Here is a 16896-nt window from a genome sequence, read left to right as displayed (position 1 = left end):
ACCTCTCCTATTGATTAATTCTGGCCGCTTCCTTTCAATTGCTTGTTGTAATCTCTGCAGTTGTTCACAGTAGAGTTCGGAATTAATTGTTTGATTGGACGATAACAGCTCATAGTGAACGATTCCCTTCCAGTCCACCACACATACAACATCACCTTCTTCCTCGTCAATCCAGGTTTTGCGATTGCTTATGTCTTCTCTCCTTTTTTTATCCACGATCTTTTTCTAGTTGGATTGTCGTAGGTGATCCATTTTTCATTACCAGTTATCATTCTCTTCAGAAATGGCTCAATTTCATTTCGTTTCAGTAGCGTATCACAAATGTTAATTCGATCCATCATGTTCCTAACACTCAACTCGTGAGGAACCCAAACATCGAGCTTCTTTTTGTATCCAGTTTTGTGTAAATGATTTAAAACTGTTTGTGGTCGATGCTTAGTTCCCTGGCAATTTCCACAGTGCTTACATGCTTATCACGCTCGACTTTTACTATGATTTCATCGGACTTTTCAGTGATTGGTCAACCGGAGCGAGATCACATCGAAATTTCCAGCACGAAAGTGAACGAACCATTTCCGTGCTGCTGATTTTGATAAAGTATCTTCACTGTATATAATAATAGCGCAAATTTTTTCACAAGCCTTCTTGCAGCATTCTTGCCTTTATCGTAGTGATACTGCAAAATGTAGTGAATTTTTTCCTTATTTATTTCCATTTTCAAAATAAAATAACTTTTGATCCACTTCACCGATTTCAATCTTTTTCGGCTCAAAACAAAGATTAAACAAAGGTTAAAATGTCACTTTTTAAACGCACGTCTAGTGTTGCCGACTGCTGAGCATTTAATGTCATCTAGCGGGAAAAACGCCACGAACTTTTTCCCACACCCAATATTACTTCACGAGATTTTCTGTTCTGACGCTTCCGCAGGTCTCTATATTTATACCTCAAAAAAAGGATGTAATTCCCTTTTTCTAGGAAGCAATTCTAGGAATCATGTTGTTACGTCATCCAAGATTTATGATTTTTTTTAAGTGTTATTATTGTTGATCTTGAGGACCTTAATTCCCAACGTGGACGTTATCACCCCTGGTGGGCGCTAAGAAGATCTACGGGAGCGTTGCTAATCCTAAGGGCAGAAGGGGGGAGCAAGTGATAAAAAAACCAGAGACGCCAGAGAAATTTAATCTCTTAAATATTTTCTAAACACTTAAACATTCACTTGATTATATAAGTATTACAATTATACATTTTTATAAGAATCAAATATGTCAACCCTCCATATATATTGATTTAGGTTGTATGATATGTAAGATTTTTTTTATTATGTGCAATTTTTTTCGATTAATGTTTTCTTGTACAAAATGATCAGAATAAATGCATTTATGCATGTTTTGTTAGATTTATTAATAGAACGCGGATATTCGTGCATGATTTCGTGCACGGAGCACTATGTGAGTAATATTTTTTATTTGTTTCTGTGTAATTTTCTTTTTGTTTATTTAGGGATAGTTTGTCGATTGCCTGATTTATCAGTTTATTCGCGAAAGAGGAGATGAGCCAAAAAAGATTGGAAAACTATGATTTAGAATACATCGTTTAAGAATTTCATGAAGAAAAAGAATGATTTTTCTTTAAGGCGGCTGATAGATTACTCTAAATGAATGGTAAGTTTTGTTATTTCGCAGAAAAATATAGCTAGGTAAACAGTTGTTTACAGTGTTGAGCCAGTTTTAAGGTTATTGCATGCAGAGTAATCATTGTCAATCGCGAGTCCGATCTTAGATAGATTAGCGTGGGAAATTACCCCATATTTTATAATTTTGGCGCGAAATGGTGCCTGTTTTTTTCTTAAAATTAATTTGTTGATCAGCCTTGGGCGACAGCTTAGGTATTCGCGTAACATAAATATATGTATGGTGTATTTTGCGATCTTATCGCTTTCAGTTCTGCATTAATGTTGTTATTTTTTTCTGATTAATTGACATTTATGAGTTTTCGGAAATTATTTGGTCTCTTTAATTTTTTCAAATTGTTATCAAGATTTGCATATAATAAAAAAAACAGTAAATATTCGCTGATGATTATATCAGTTATGAGTGTAGCACTGATGTCAGTAATAATACACTGATAATACACTCATTTTTAGAGAGTACCTTTTAATTCTTCCGTTTGTAACAAAGTACGCCATTCTACACCTTCTTATGCGGAATTATTCTTATTCATTCGTGAGCATTATGCATTTTCGCTAATAGAGAGCTACGGCGGAGATACATAAATTCTTAAATAAGAACCACCTAGGAAAGAATATAAAAAGCGCAGCATTTCGCATGTGAAATGAGCCCTAAAAGTTGTGCTTTAATATTATTGGGAGTACAAATTAGTTCGGTTTTTTTGTGCATTTATTTCAAAACAAAATGAATGAACAGATCAATTAAAGTATTGTCCATCATTGCTTATTACTTTTTCCCATCTTTCAGGCAATTTTCGAATTCCATCTCGAAAAAATGACTCGTCTTCGGAGGTGATCCAATTTTGGAGCCAATTTTCGATTTCTGCGAAAGAAGTGAACTTGCTGCATCCTTCGGAACAACTAGTAACCAAAAGGAGCAATACGATACGGTGCGGTAAAACATCCCATTTGAGCGTTTCCAAATATTTTTTTACGACTTTAGCAACATGAAGCCGAGCGTTGTCATGAAGAAGAATAACTTTGTTATGTCTTTGCTCGTATTCCGGTCGTTTTTCTCGCAATGCATAGCTCAAACGAATCAATTGTAGCCGATACCGATCATCCGTAATGGAATCGCCAGGTTTCAGCAACTCATAGTAAACAAGACCCTTTTGGTCCCATCAGATACAGAGCATGATCTTCGAACCATGAATGTTCGGCCATAGTGTTGATGTTGAGGTCGATGGCAACGATTGACCGGGTTTAGCGTAGTATTTTATCTTCTTGTGGTTGTCATAGAATATCCACTTCTCATCTCCAGTCACAATCTGATGCAAAAAACCTTTTCTCTATTGTCTTTGAATCAGCTGTTCGCAAGTGAAAAATCGCCTTTCAATGTCTCTCAATGTTTCAGTTCATAAAGCAATTTCCTTGTTTTTGAATCATTCCCATGGCTCTCACAATCGTACAGAAACGGCTTATTGAGTTATCCCCAATGATTCTGCAAGTTCCTCTTGCGTTTGACTCTGATCTTCTTCGAGTAATGCCTCTAATTTTTTGTCTTCGAATTTTTTTGGCAGAACGAGGCTTGTCTTCAACGCTGAAATCTCCATCCTTGAAACTTCGAAACCATTCCCTACATGATTTATCAGTTGGAGCAGTGTCACCATAAACTTCGACAAGCATTCATTGGGCTTCAGCCGCACTTTTCTTCCAATTAAAGCAGAAAATCAAAAAATCTCTTCACAACAGCTGGAGCTATCTTTAGAGAAATGGACCGAACTAATTTGTACTCCCAATAAGGTACCCGTGCTACGATGGAATTTTAATTTATTTTAATCCATCATGACAGCAACATACATATGCTAAATAAGTTCAAAATATCATTATGTTATTTTAAACAGGAGTGTAAAAGCGTACTTTTTGGCGTAGTTTGCCATAGTTTGGCATACAAAGACATGCATCGGCTTACTTTGGCATAGGAGTAGAATTTTGCGCTCAATTACTTCTGTATTTTCTAAATCATGTATTTACTTTTTGGCGTACTTTGATATAGAAATTTTTCCGCTAGGGATTCGACTGTGATTGATCAATTTTTTACGGCTTGCCTTATTGTAACAGGTCTTCAACTCCGTACAAGAGCTCTCGCGACTGCGACAACCATATGACTAAAAACAGTTAATATTTCTACGACATTGGCTGCGTTCAGCGGACTCAACAATTGAAGTCATTTTCGTATATTACTACTAGTTAGTACAGATAGTACAGTATAGTATATGTAACGAGAATATATATATAAAATTTTTAGTACTGGCAATCAACTGGCAGTAATATACAAACGTGACCTGAGTAAGCGTTCGCTGTTATTGATGGATGCTTTCCAACAAGAGATATATCTTGTTTGCCAATGTTAAACAAAGATGAGACTCACTATATACTGAATCGCTTATTGGAAGTACACTTAAAAAGGTAACTACGAGCTTACATTACATGTAAATGTAATGAAGCTGATGGTTATGAATGAAATTAAAAGTATGAATAATTTAACTGAAAATTAAATTACAATAATTATTCAAATGTAACGAACGTGTACATTAAATTTATGAAATGTACTACTAATTACTTTTAATAAAATTTTATGAAAAGTACATTAAATTTTATGTATATGTACACAAATATACTTTTTAATTAATTGCAGCAACCAATTAACTTTTGGTTGCAATAGCTGACTCTTATTTTACAATCTAGTCTTTAAGTTGTTTAATATTAAAGAATTCTTCAACATTAATTATTATTCCTATCGAAATTGTATGTTGACAGATAGGTTTGCAGATAGGCCAACCAAAAATTAGCTGCTGTAACCAAAAATTGGTTGCTGCAGTCAATCTTTTCTTTTAATGTAATAACGTTTAACAAGAAATCATCACCGTTTATCTTCGCCATTTATCTTCGCATAGGAATACATTTGATCAATCTGCCGCTTAAAAATTACAATAAATAGATTGAAAACATGTATTGATACAAATTCTTTGCAAATTGTTGTACTATGATATCGCAAAATATTTCTCCGATGATTAATATTCGCTACTTCACAGGAATAAATTCCTTTCCAGGCGATAATAAGGTATAAGTGAAAGGAGAAACAAGAAATTGATAGAAACTTAAACGAAATTTGTAAAAAGTGCAAACGGGAAAAGCAAAACGCGTAAAAGAAATATCAACATTTCAAAGAAATTCTTTTGCGTTGTTCAATTTATGTTTCCTAACAGCTTCTTCGCTTACGTTATTGTCACTCTTATGTTTGACTCTTATGCTCTGATTGATATCATCATTTATCGCTATTATTTATTTCCATTATCAATTGAAAAATTATCTGCCAGAGAGTTAAGAAATTCGCAGACGAAAGGACGGTCACTCGATTCATATCGGCATAATGGAAGATCATATGGAATCGGAAATATCGGAACGACTGAATCATCTCCGTCCCCAATAGGAAATGTTGTTGTTCCAGTCTAAATATAAACGAGATATAATAATTAATATTAATCGATTAAAACATATGTCTTAAACACAATAATATATACCATAATATATACCATCTACTCATTAACATATCAGAAACTATTAAAATAATAATATGATGCTTACGATAAATTTTGGTATAAATATGACGCCAGCCTCATAGTTTCCTATATAATAATGTAGTCGTCCATTTCCCCATGCGGATTTACTCAGATTTGCACTGGTGAGCACAAACCATGGAATATTTTTTGAATCTGGTGAAATTCTTGTGTAGGATTTAATATGAGGCACAGCACGATCTCGTCCTGTTCGCTTAGCTTTCCATTGACTATAAAAATTAAGAAATAAATTAAATAATATAAAATGGGGCTATCTTATTCTGGAGGAGTAAAACTTTTTTATAAACAATTAAATTATAATGATTGAATAAATACTCGTGGTTTTTAATAATGTTCGATCCGAAAAGTTGTATAGAACCTTTCCCTGATGTATCTATTACTTATACAATTCTTACCCATATCATGAATTTCCCTTCCTTCTTTCCTTTCTATTATGACTTTTTTTTCCACTATACTTATTAGTTGGCATGATCATTTTAACAATCTATTACATTTTTTTTACTTGATTATTAACTTGCTAGCGTTCTTGCGCCATTATCAGTAATATTTCGAATTTTAACATTGAGAATGACCGATGATCACGTCTGTTTGAATTTTGTTGTATATAATTTAATTATTTATAAAAAAGTTTTACTCATCCAGAGTGATCGTAGCCTGATTTTATATTATTTAATTTATTAAATTCTTGAACCGTTTTCTCTATTGAATTTTAAATAAATATTCAAATTCTGGATTTAGAAGAAACAAATTACTCTTAAGAAAAATATAAGCAGAAAGATTTAAATAAAATAGAAATAAATGATTGTAACTTACTATAAATATGATTCTAGCCACTGTTGCTTAGAATGTATTTTTGCACTGTAAGGTAAAGGGGCAATTAACTTTTGACAATCAAAACTTTACTTATAATTTTCTATTGATGGATAAATAAATTGGAACTGCGGATGATTCTTTAAACCCATAGAAATTTCCTTCGACATACATCGAATTATGTATTTCAATAACCAATTTTCGATAGTTGAACCAAAGCAGCCTACAGCAGAACTCTGTGCAACTATAGGCCACTGTTCATCTGGCGGCAATGTAACATAGCGTGATAGGATGTACGCCAATTTCTTGTATCCCAAAAATCGGCTTCGACAGCTTTGTGAATTCCAGGAACAGAAGCAAGGAGAAACACATTCACGTCTGAAAAATCCGCTCTCCGCACTGCATATATCCACTGAGTCAAAGCTGATTGTTTATATTTACTCAGATATCGCTCGAGATCCTTCTTAAAACCCGTTGGAGATTCTCCATCTCTAGGATTTGCAGATTCTGGCAAACGGGGTAGATAAGGCGATATCCACAATCTAACCAAAAAATAATAAAAAAAATAATAAAAAAGATATTTATAGACACACATCATATCATTAACAAAAATATCTTTAAAAAAAATTTAGTATACCCTTGTGTCCTATTTTCCCAGTCCTCAAAATACAAATTAGCAGTGGAGACGATCACCCTAATTCCATCATCTTTATATTGCAGGATCATGATCTTCGTATGATGACAACCAAACTTGGTCGGCATGTCTATTTCTATCATGGTAATGTTGTTACTCAATTTTTCATGATCTAATCTTTCGCCGTACAAAATTGTCATATCAATACGTTGACCAGCTAACAGATATTGCAAACACAACCATGTGACATCTATCATAAAATTTAAATGAAGACTATTAACAATTTCTCCAAGACTGCGATCGAGAATCTCAGAGAATGTTATAGAGAACTGTTGATTATGAGTCTCTTTGGAATTTTCGATTCTCGTAAAGAATAAATGATAAGGTGCTGAAGAAGCGTATTTCATCGCAAACTTTCCTGGTTTTACAAGTATTACCGGATACCCAAATTGTCTCATTATATGAATACCTTATTTCTAACTTTTTTTCTTGATTTTTTTGAATTAAAATCTTGATATGTATTCAGATATTCCTCTATAGATATATTTAAACTTGTATTTCCCTCATTGTTTCTAGACTTAATTTGAATGTCGTTGATATCCTGTTGGTCATTTATGCAATTATTTATGCTTTCTGTGCTTTTCTGTCTATTCTTTTTTGAATCAGAAGAGCCACCTTCTGATGCTTCCTGACTTTTCTTCCGTGTCTAATAGAAAATTTATCTTTATTGCTTTATTTCCTTTCGCAATTAAAATTCATAATCTTATTATCTTAATTTCACTAACCTTGTTGCTTTCCCAATTCTTATGTTTTTCGCCAGTCAAAACTTTAGAATGTGTGTCAGTTCCTGCAGCCATTTATTCAAATTTACCTTCCTCTGTGCTAATTGTTGATTTCTTATGACTTCTTATTTTTTCTTTCAAATTTTTTTGTAATAGACAAAGATTGTGTTTTAGTAGATTATTTAATTACTAATTATCATAACAACTGTTTACACTGCACATTTAGTGAGGATATCCTAAGTTGTCTCACATTTCCAATCCAATGCAATCCTAGAGACGACTGAGTAGATAATATCTAGAGTATTGCAATAAAACATCGAATATCTGAATGTTATATACAGAATATCCGGTAAGTTTCAATAAAGCTAATGTGTAGATCGGGCGGACTTAAGTTGAATAAAAAAATCTTCTATCATTTTGCAATTTTCATAATTGTTTTTTTATTTTTATTTACCTTATGAGCAGAATGTCTAAAATTGACGTATAAAACAGATATCTTTAAGAGTTCTTTGCGAAATATCTTTAAGATGTTTAAAGAATTCTCTGAAAGTAATCTTAAAGTTATTTTATTGCATTTTAGCCGCTAATTTGACAATTTTCAAAATATTTTGTTCACTATTGCGAAAATTGCAAAAAGAGAGAGAATTTTTCTCAGTTTAAATCCGTTCTAACATATGAGCGTTACGTCAAAAGTTACCAGACACTTTATATGTAGGATCTGTAAGATCGATTATTATAATACTAACAAACAAGTTTAAAGTAAACAATCAAAAATAAAAGATAAGAATTGATAAGATTTTTACAAGATATTATTGTAACCTATTGTTTTATTTTTTATGTTAAAAAAGAATGTAATCGATTCCTATATTGTTCCTTTTTCATTTTTCTTTTGTGAAAGCGAATTTATGTATAGAATTCTTGTAACATGTTATTATTCTTTGTTGACTTATTAGAATTTTTCGAGTATAAATAATTGAAAATTTATCGCAATCAATAGTATATTCATAATGAAGAAAAAATTAAAAATTTTCTATATATATAGGGTAACTCCGACAAATACGCTACGCTGGGATTTACGCCGCAGAAGTCAGAAAAAATAGGAGATAATTTTCCCACAACTACTCTGTTACATGCTTTTATGTTATATTAGTATTCTGTTATAGTTTCAGTTACTGTTGATATTAATGAAATTATTGTGAATTGAATCGATATATTTCCGCTGTAAGTAGCGCTATCATAAATTATAATCTACCTAAAATGATTATTGTAGAACTGTAAAAGGCTTAGTATTTATTTCATGATACATAAGTGTAGAGGAATAGTAAAGCATGTTGTATAATCACAAATATCTTCTTGTATTTTTTATTTAGTTGTCTTGTGTATCCCATCTGTTTAAAATATATGACATTTTTAACGAATTTATGCTCAAAGTATACAAAGTGCGCAGATTGAATTTAATGCACTAAATGCAACAACATATTATCGATTTTTTTCAACGAATTATTCAATATTGAAACAAAAATGGTCCCTTTTACTTCAATGTTGAATAACTCGGTGAAAAAAAAATTGTACAACGTTCAATAAAAAAGCAAATTGAAGGTAAAGATTCATTCTTTCGAATGTTGTAAACCACATTTGAATGCGATTTTTAATTCATGCCACAGACCTTTATAAAATTTTCAGACGTGACTGATGTCCATTTCTGTTTGTATAGTTCTGTAAAAATCAGTTATATCGAAATATCAATTACCGATTTCGAAAGTAAAAATTTCAAACTTTAAAATGCTTTTCTAAAAATCTTTGGTGTGTACGGATGTCACGGATAACAAACAAATTTTTTTCTGCAAGTTTTTTTAATTGTATTGTACAGCTTAACATTTTCTACTTAAAATTATTTTTTAATCATTACGCTATAATTTTTTTCACTGAAGTGAAACGATTTGAAGTGAATAATGAATTTGCAGGTCTTTCGTTAAAAACGATTTAAATCATTTAAAAGCAATATGATTCTCTCTTAGAAATTGTCGCATAATGTTTGCGGTGAGAGAACGTGCATCATCATGCATTAAGATAAGTCCGTTTCTTATCTGATTTCTAAGAGAGAACTATATTGTTTTATATCATTCTCTAATGAGTCTCGATCTCAATAAATAAAACATATGAGATACAATTGGTCGTCAATTATGACGGAATTATCCGCAATTAGAAAATTTGGAACAGCTAGCGGAAGCGCTCCGTCAAATTTGGCGTACTATTCCACAGTTCGCAATACGGAGGTATATTAATATAAAATGGACGTTATTCAAAATAGAGATGATAGTATCAGATTTTAATTACGCCTGAATATGTACTAATTTTAGGCTAACGAAAATGCATATGTACACACACACACACACACACACGCGCGCGCACATGCACGCACGCACGCACGCACGCACGCACGCACATACACGGAGATCTAAATCCGACCGCGTAAGGTCTTCCCCGTGGTATACTTCAGGTTAATATCGGCGGCAACATTAGATACAAGTTTTTAGAGAAAGACCTGAAAATTTATTATTTATTTCAAATAGTTACACTTCAGTGAAAAAAATTGTAACATAATGATAAAGAAATCATTTTAAATAGAAAATGTTAAGCTATACGATACAATTAAAAAAACTTGCAAAAAAATTTGTTTTATCTATGCAAAGTTTATTCTTCAATTCTACATCTTCAATTTATATTATATTAGCATTATGTTTAAAAAAAATCAGCATTTAAAAAAAAGATAAAAAAAGCGTCTAGTATGCGTACTTCTTTCAAAAAAAACCATTACATAAATTATTATATGCGCTTGTATATGCTCCTTGAAGACAAAAAATTACTTCCTATTTCAAACCTATTCCAAACCTATTTTCCAAATTTTTATTTATAGTATGTAAATCACACAGCAGATTGATGACAGAAACCAATCGAACAGTACATGCGCACAAAGCACAATCTGACAACAGACTAATAACAGAAACTGAGAAGGAATTGCAAATTCTCAGTACTATCAATCTGATAATATAGCATATTAGCAGGTTTTATATTTCAGTTTAACGACGTCGTCAGATATTACAAACTCTGTGTGAAATATAATATTGCCTCTCTAGAAATTGATATAACATTCTCCGCTCAAAATTTATCTCTGCAGACTTGACTATTTGAGTATACAGAAGTATATTTGAGTATACAGAAATTTGAGTATACTTTGAGTATACAGAAAGTATACAGAACTCGCTTAGAAATCTAAGAATTTTAAGTTTTAATATTAATTATTATAATTGTTAACTATAATAAATCTTAATTATTAACTATTATTATTATTATTATTATTATTATTATTATTATTATTATTATTATCTATAATAATTTACTTCAACATAAACCAATTTATTACAAACAAATAACAAATCCTTATCTTCTAAATAATCGTAACGATAACGTATTATTTTTTAAAATTAATAACAAATAAATAATGTTATTTTTTTAAAAAAGTAATGATAATACGAATTTTTTATAAATTAACGTTCCCAATCAGTAAAAATAATGCTTCTAATATTTTATATATAATATCATCTTCAATTATATATTCTTCTGTTTTTAAAACTGCTTTGAGAACGTTCAATATTTTGCTGATTTTCATTTGAGCAATAATTGCTTTCCATGCTTATATGTCGCATTTTTTCTATATCGAAAATGTTAGCTTCTGATACTTTCCCGACTTTTCTTTCTTGTTTAATGAAAAATTTTTTATTTATTGCATTTATTTTTGACAATTTAATGTTCATAAACTCATTCTTTATTACACTAACCTTTCCGAACTTTCATGTTCTTTGTCGATCAAAGCAGTAGAAAATATCTTAGCTTCTGTGTTTATTTGCTTGAATTTATCCTGCTTCTGCTGTTCTTTTCTTTTAAATTTTTTTAATAGTTAGCATAGCATTTGATAAATTATGTTTTAATTTTTAATTTTTAATTTTTAACTATCAATCATTATAATTACATAGCACACTTTATCTCGAAAAAATCCTAAGTTTTAGATTTTCAAGTACAATCTGAAAGACTACTGAGTAAATAATTTCTAAGATATTCCAATAGAATAGAGATGTCTGTGTATATATGTATCAATGTCTGTGTATATATGATAATGCTTCCTACATAATAATAACAACAAAGGAAAAATATAAGAATTGATAAAGTTTGTACAAAGTATCATTTTCTATTATCTTATCTTTTATCTTTAAATAAAAATATTAAATATCATTTAATATTTTTTACCGTTTTTTATCGTTTTTTTATTTATTTTTTGATGACAACGAATTCACAATCGTTAATATATGTATAACATATTCTTCTAGTTATTTATTATTCTCTATTTTCTTGTTGGAATTTCTGCAGAATAAATAATTTGTATGTAATTACAAAAGAAATCCAAGTAGGGATTTGTCAATTCTTATTTAATATTGTTTTAATATTGTGTAATAGTGTAATAGTGTAATACAAATTATTCATTTTTTATAATATTATTAGGTGTACAACTTTGCTTCCGCCGTTTTCCTATAGATGGCTTTAGCGGTAAGTGGTAGTCGAAATAAATAGATCATAGACGTCATACAATAAACTTGGGCATCTGTCAACATAACCCCATAGAAACATTAGTCGATTTGTGTCTGCATCATAAAGTTATTCTCGATTGAAAATGTCAGTTTACGAGTCAAATTCTCGTCATTTGCGAGAGGTTTTAATTTTTTGCTTCAATATGAAGAAATCTGCGGCTGAGGCTCATCGAATGCTCTCAAATACTTATGGTAAAGCCGCTATTAGTGAAAGAACGTGTCGTGAGTGGTTTCAACGCTTCAAGAACGGTGATTTTGACGTCCAAGGTCATGCTCTGTATTTGGGACCAGCTCGGCGTAGTGTATTATGAACTGTTAAAACCGACTGAAACAATCACAGACGATCGGTATCGAACGCAATTGCGTTTGAGCCGAGCATTGAAAGACAAACGACCGCAATACAACGAGAGACACGATAAAGTGATTTTGCAGCATAACAATGCTCGACCCCATGTTGACGCGAAAGTGGTCAAGACATACTTGGAAACGTTGAAATGGGAAGTCCTACCCCACCCACCGTATTCTCCAGACGTTGCTCCCTCTGACTATCACTTGTTTCGATCAATGGCACACAGCCTGGCTGACCAGCACTTCCGGTCTTATGGAGAAGTAAAAAATTGGATCGATTCGTGGATAGCCTCAAAAGATGACCAGGTTTTTTCGACGCGGGATTCGTACGCTACCCGAAAGATGGGAGAAAGTAGTGGCCAGCGATGGACAATACTTTGAATCATAAATGTATAACCAGTTTTTTACAATAAAACCTCGAATTTCGGAAAAAAAACGGCGAAAACAAAGTTGTACACCTAATAAATTATAACGTTGGAAAATTATATGAGAATGTTAATGAAATCTTAAAATTCTAGAGTGTTATGTCGAATTAAATATCAAATAAAGTTAACATTTAATTAATTAAATGGCTACTTTTTAAATCGCTTTAAGAATGCATCAATGGTACGCATTTTTTCATGGATAAATTCTACCGTGAATCAACTAGACATCTAACAGAGCTTTCTTCAGTTTATTAACTAAAAATCTTTTAGTACAGAATGTTTGGTATTTAATGTAATGTAATTAACATTCCAGAGTTCGCTTTTTTTAAGTACATTACTACCCAAGTAACAAGCTGATAAGTTACTTATTAACTTATTACTTAAGTGATTTAATAAGCACATAAAATTTTATGAATATTATTATTACCTTGTATGTCACAATGAGTTGAAAATGTGTACAAGTCTTGTAACGCAGAAAAAAATTCATGACTTCCCAGTACTAGGATTCATAAGTCTCGGAATGGAAATTCCTTAAATTTCTTTACGTATTCTGTGTGCGAGAATGAGTAATCGAAGAAAATCGTTCGCATCATGATAGTCATTCTGGAGACATGAGACAGTGTCTCGACATTAAACACAGCTTATAATAAGACAGACGCGAGACACTGCCATGCTTCTTTAAGTTTCATTTACAATAGTCGCACAGGCAATCAATGTCGTAGGAATTTTTAGTCGTATGGTTGTCAACGACTAGGTTTTATTTTCTTGCATGAAGCGCATGAGTATTTAGTGCATGGCATAGAGTGCAGGGTACGTTCCGTTTCTCCAATACTCCATGCGGTTTTAGTAACAGAACGGATTCACAGTGAATTCATGCAGTGAACATAAACGACAATTTAAAATTGACTGAATTACAAATGCATTCAATAATTATTGTTACATCTTCTTTTTTAACAAAAGAAGAAGATTTATATTTTTCAACAGCACTTACAATCTTATTCTGCAGGAAAAGAAAAATAAAACGTATTATCAAAATGTCCAAAAAGAATGTTTAATACCATAAATTTCTAAAATATTAGAAATTTAATAAAAATTTTACAGATTATTCTTACATAAGTTCAGACACTATAACAAAATCCGAAATCGACTTCACTGTAAAGCAACTTGAAGTTATAAGAGTTTAAAATATAAAGATTTTAAGATTAGATTTGAGATACAGTCACAAAAATTTTTCATTTTTTTCAGAAATAATTAACAATAGAAATTGAAAAGTACATTTCAGCATTTTAATTATGAGTAAATGATAAGATTCTATATACAATCTTTATTATTCAAACCACATAAAAACGGTATATATTCGTCAAAATCAAATTTCACTTTTTGCTACAATTATACATAAAATAACAGTAATATATCAATATATTAATTTTCCAATATTATATAAATCAGAGACTAAAAACCGATATTCTATAGTGCTATACGCAAAACCGAGATCCAAATATCAGTATTGGATGATAAGTATTCAACAGGAATTTTCATAATACCAGTATACGCATAATTTTTCGATAATACCAAAGTATTATATCATATATATATTATATAATATATGTTATGTATATAATATATGTAATATATGAAAATGTTAAATTAAAAAAATTTTTTGAGTATTCTGAGCACTCTATTTATGTATCCCTTACGTGATTTTAAGTACACTCGCCCCAACCGAACCACTCATGATTTCTGTTTCGCGCTAAAATATGTTGAATGCACAAGCTGCATGAACTGCTTCAGCTCGAGAGATGACTTCATGCGGTCTCATGAACCGGAGGTATTAAAACGTTTTTTATTTCTTGCCTGCACGCCTAAACTTTAGAGAGTTGACAAATTCGTTGACAAAAAGACTATCGCCTGATTCATATTGGCTTAATGGAAGATCGTATGGGAAATATTGGAATGTCTGTATCTTCTTCTCATAGGAAAAATGTCCCCCAATCCCAATAGGAAATGTTGTTACAGTCTAAATACAAACGAGTTTGAAGTGTAATAGTTAATATTAATAGAACTAAAATACATATCTTAAACATAACTCCGTAATATACATTCTTTAATTTGATATTATTATTAATTCTTTAATATGTCAGAAATTAAATAATAATATAGTGCCTACGATAAATTTTGATATGAATACGACGCCGGCCTTGTAGTTCCCTATACTATAACCATATTATTTGCTTGATCCATGCAGCTTTGCTCAGATTTGCACTGGTAAACAAAAACCAGGGAATTTTTTTCGAATCGGGAGAAATTCTTGTGTAGTATTTAATATTAGGCATCGCACGATCTCGTCCTGTTCGCGTAGCTTTCCATTGACTATAAAAATTAAGAAATAAATATAAAATTTTATCTGTAGAAAAAATGGATTACTTCTAAGATATAAAAACATAAGCGTAAATATTGAAATCAAATAAAAATAAATAATTGTAACTTACTATAAATATGATTCTAGCCACTGTTGTTTAAAATGATTTTCTGCACTGTACAACAAGGGGGTACTTAAAACTCGAAAATCAAAGCTTTGCTTATAATTCGCTATTGACGGATAAATAAACTGAAAATGTGGAGGATTCTTTGAATCTTTAGAAGTTTCCTTCGACATACACCAAGTTATGTCTTGTACAACCCACTTTCGAACTTTGAACGAAAGCAGCCTACACCGGAACTCAGTGCTACTATAGGCCACTGTGCATCTGACGGCAGCGTGGCAAAGCGCGATAGAACGTATGCTAATTTCCTCTGTCCCCAAAAGTCGGCTTCGTCAGCTTCGTGAATTCCGGGAACAGAAGCAACGAGAAACACATTTATATCAGAAAAATCCGTCATCTGCACTGCACGTATCCACTGCGTCAAAGCCGGTTGTTCAGATTATTTACTCAGATTTCGCACAAGATCCTTTTTAAAATCCGTTGGAGATTCCCCATCATCAGGATTTGCGGATTCTGACAGGGCAGATGAGGCGAGATCCATAATCTAATCAGGACATAATAAAAAGATGTTTATAGACAAAGATCATACGACAACAAGAAATATCTATGCGTACTTAACGGACCCTTGTGTTCTGTTTTTCCAATCGTCAGAATATAAGGCAGCAGTAGAGACAACCACCCTAATCCCATTACTATATTGCAAGATCATGATGTTCGTATGATGGCTCGAGAACTCGTGTCCATTTACCTTTATTACAGTAATGTTTTTACTTAATTCCTCATGACATGGACATATTCTATGTTTATACAAAATTGTCATGTCGGTACATTGACCAGCTAACATATACTGCAAATATAACCACCTGACATCTACAGTAAAAATTAAATGAAGACTATTAACAATTTCTCCAAGACTACAGTCGAGAATCTCAGAAAAAGTTATGGAGAATTGTTGATTATAAGTTTCTTCGGAATTTTCGACTCTAAAAAATAAATGATAAGGTGCTGAAGAAGCATATTTCGTTGCAAACCTTCCTGGTTCCACAATCATTATTGCGTACCCAATTTGTTTCATTATCTGAATAGCCATTTTTCTAGCTTTCTTCCTTAACTTTAGAATCAAAAACTTGATACGTATGCATGAAATATTTCATTCCAGATGTTATTGAATATAAATCTTTTTCACTGTTTTTTAAACTGCTTCGAGAATCGCTGATATTTTGTTGATTGTTTGTGAAATCATTGCTTTCTGTTTCATTTTTTCTATATCGGAAGTGCTACCTTCTGGTGCCTCCCGACTTTTCTTTTTTGTCTAATAAAAAATTTATATTTATTGCATTTATTTTTTACAATTTAAAGTTCATGAACTCATTCTTCATTATACTAACCTTGTCACGTTTCAAACTCTCATTCTTCGTCAGTCAAAACTGTAGAAAGTGCCTGAGCTCCTTCGTCCAT

General features: G+C 31.6%; 1 protein-coding gene and 1 pseudogene across 1 annotated transcript; both read right to left on the bottom strand.

Annotated features, from left to right (window-relative positions):
* Positions 1-5013: 5013 nt before the first annotated feature.
* On the bottom strand, positions 5014-14690 carry LOC108692247 (probable tyrosyl-DNA phosphodiesterase). The gene is given in 9 exon segments (XM_018200420.1): positions 5014-5184; positions 5321-5522; positions 6127-6436; positions 6439-6665; positions 6761-7226; positions 7229-7463; positions 7543-7549; positions 11379-11477; positions 14653-14690. Coding segments are annotated over 9 exon segments (1755 nt in total).
* Positions 14691-14798: 108 nt separating this feature from the next.
* Positions 14799-16896, bottom strand: LOC108692246 (annotated as a pseudogene).

The sequence above is a fragment of the Atta colombica genome, unplaced genomic scaffold (assembly GCF_001594045.1).
Source record: "Atta colombica isolate Treedump-2 unplaced genomic scaffold, Acol1.0 scaffold68, whole genome shotgun sequence".
Lineage (NCBI taxonomy): Eukaryota > Metazoa > Arthropoda > Insecta > Hymenoptera > Formicidae > Atta > Atta colombica.
This window is presented reverse-complemented; position numbering and strand designations above follow the sequence as displayed.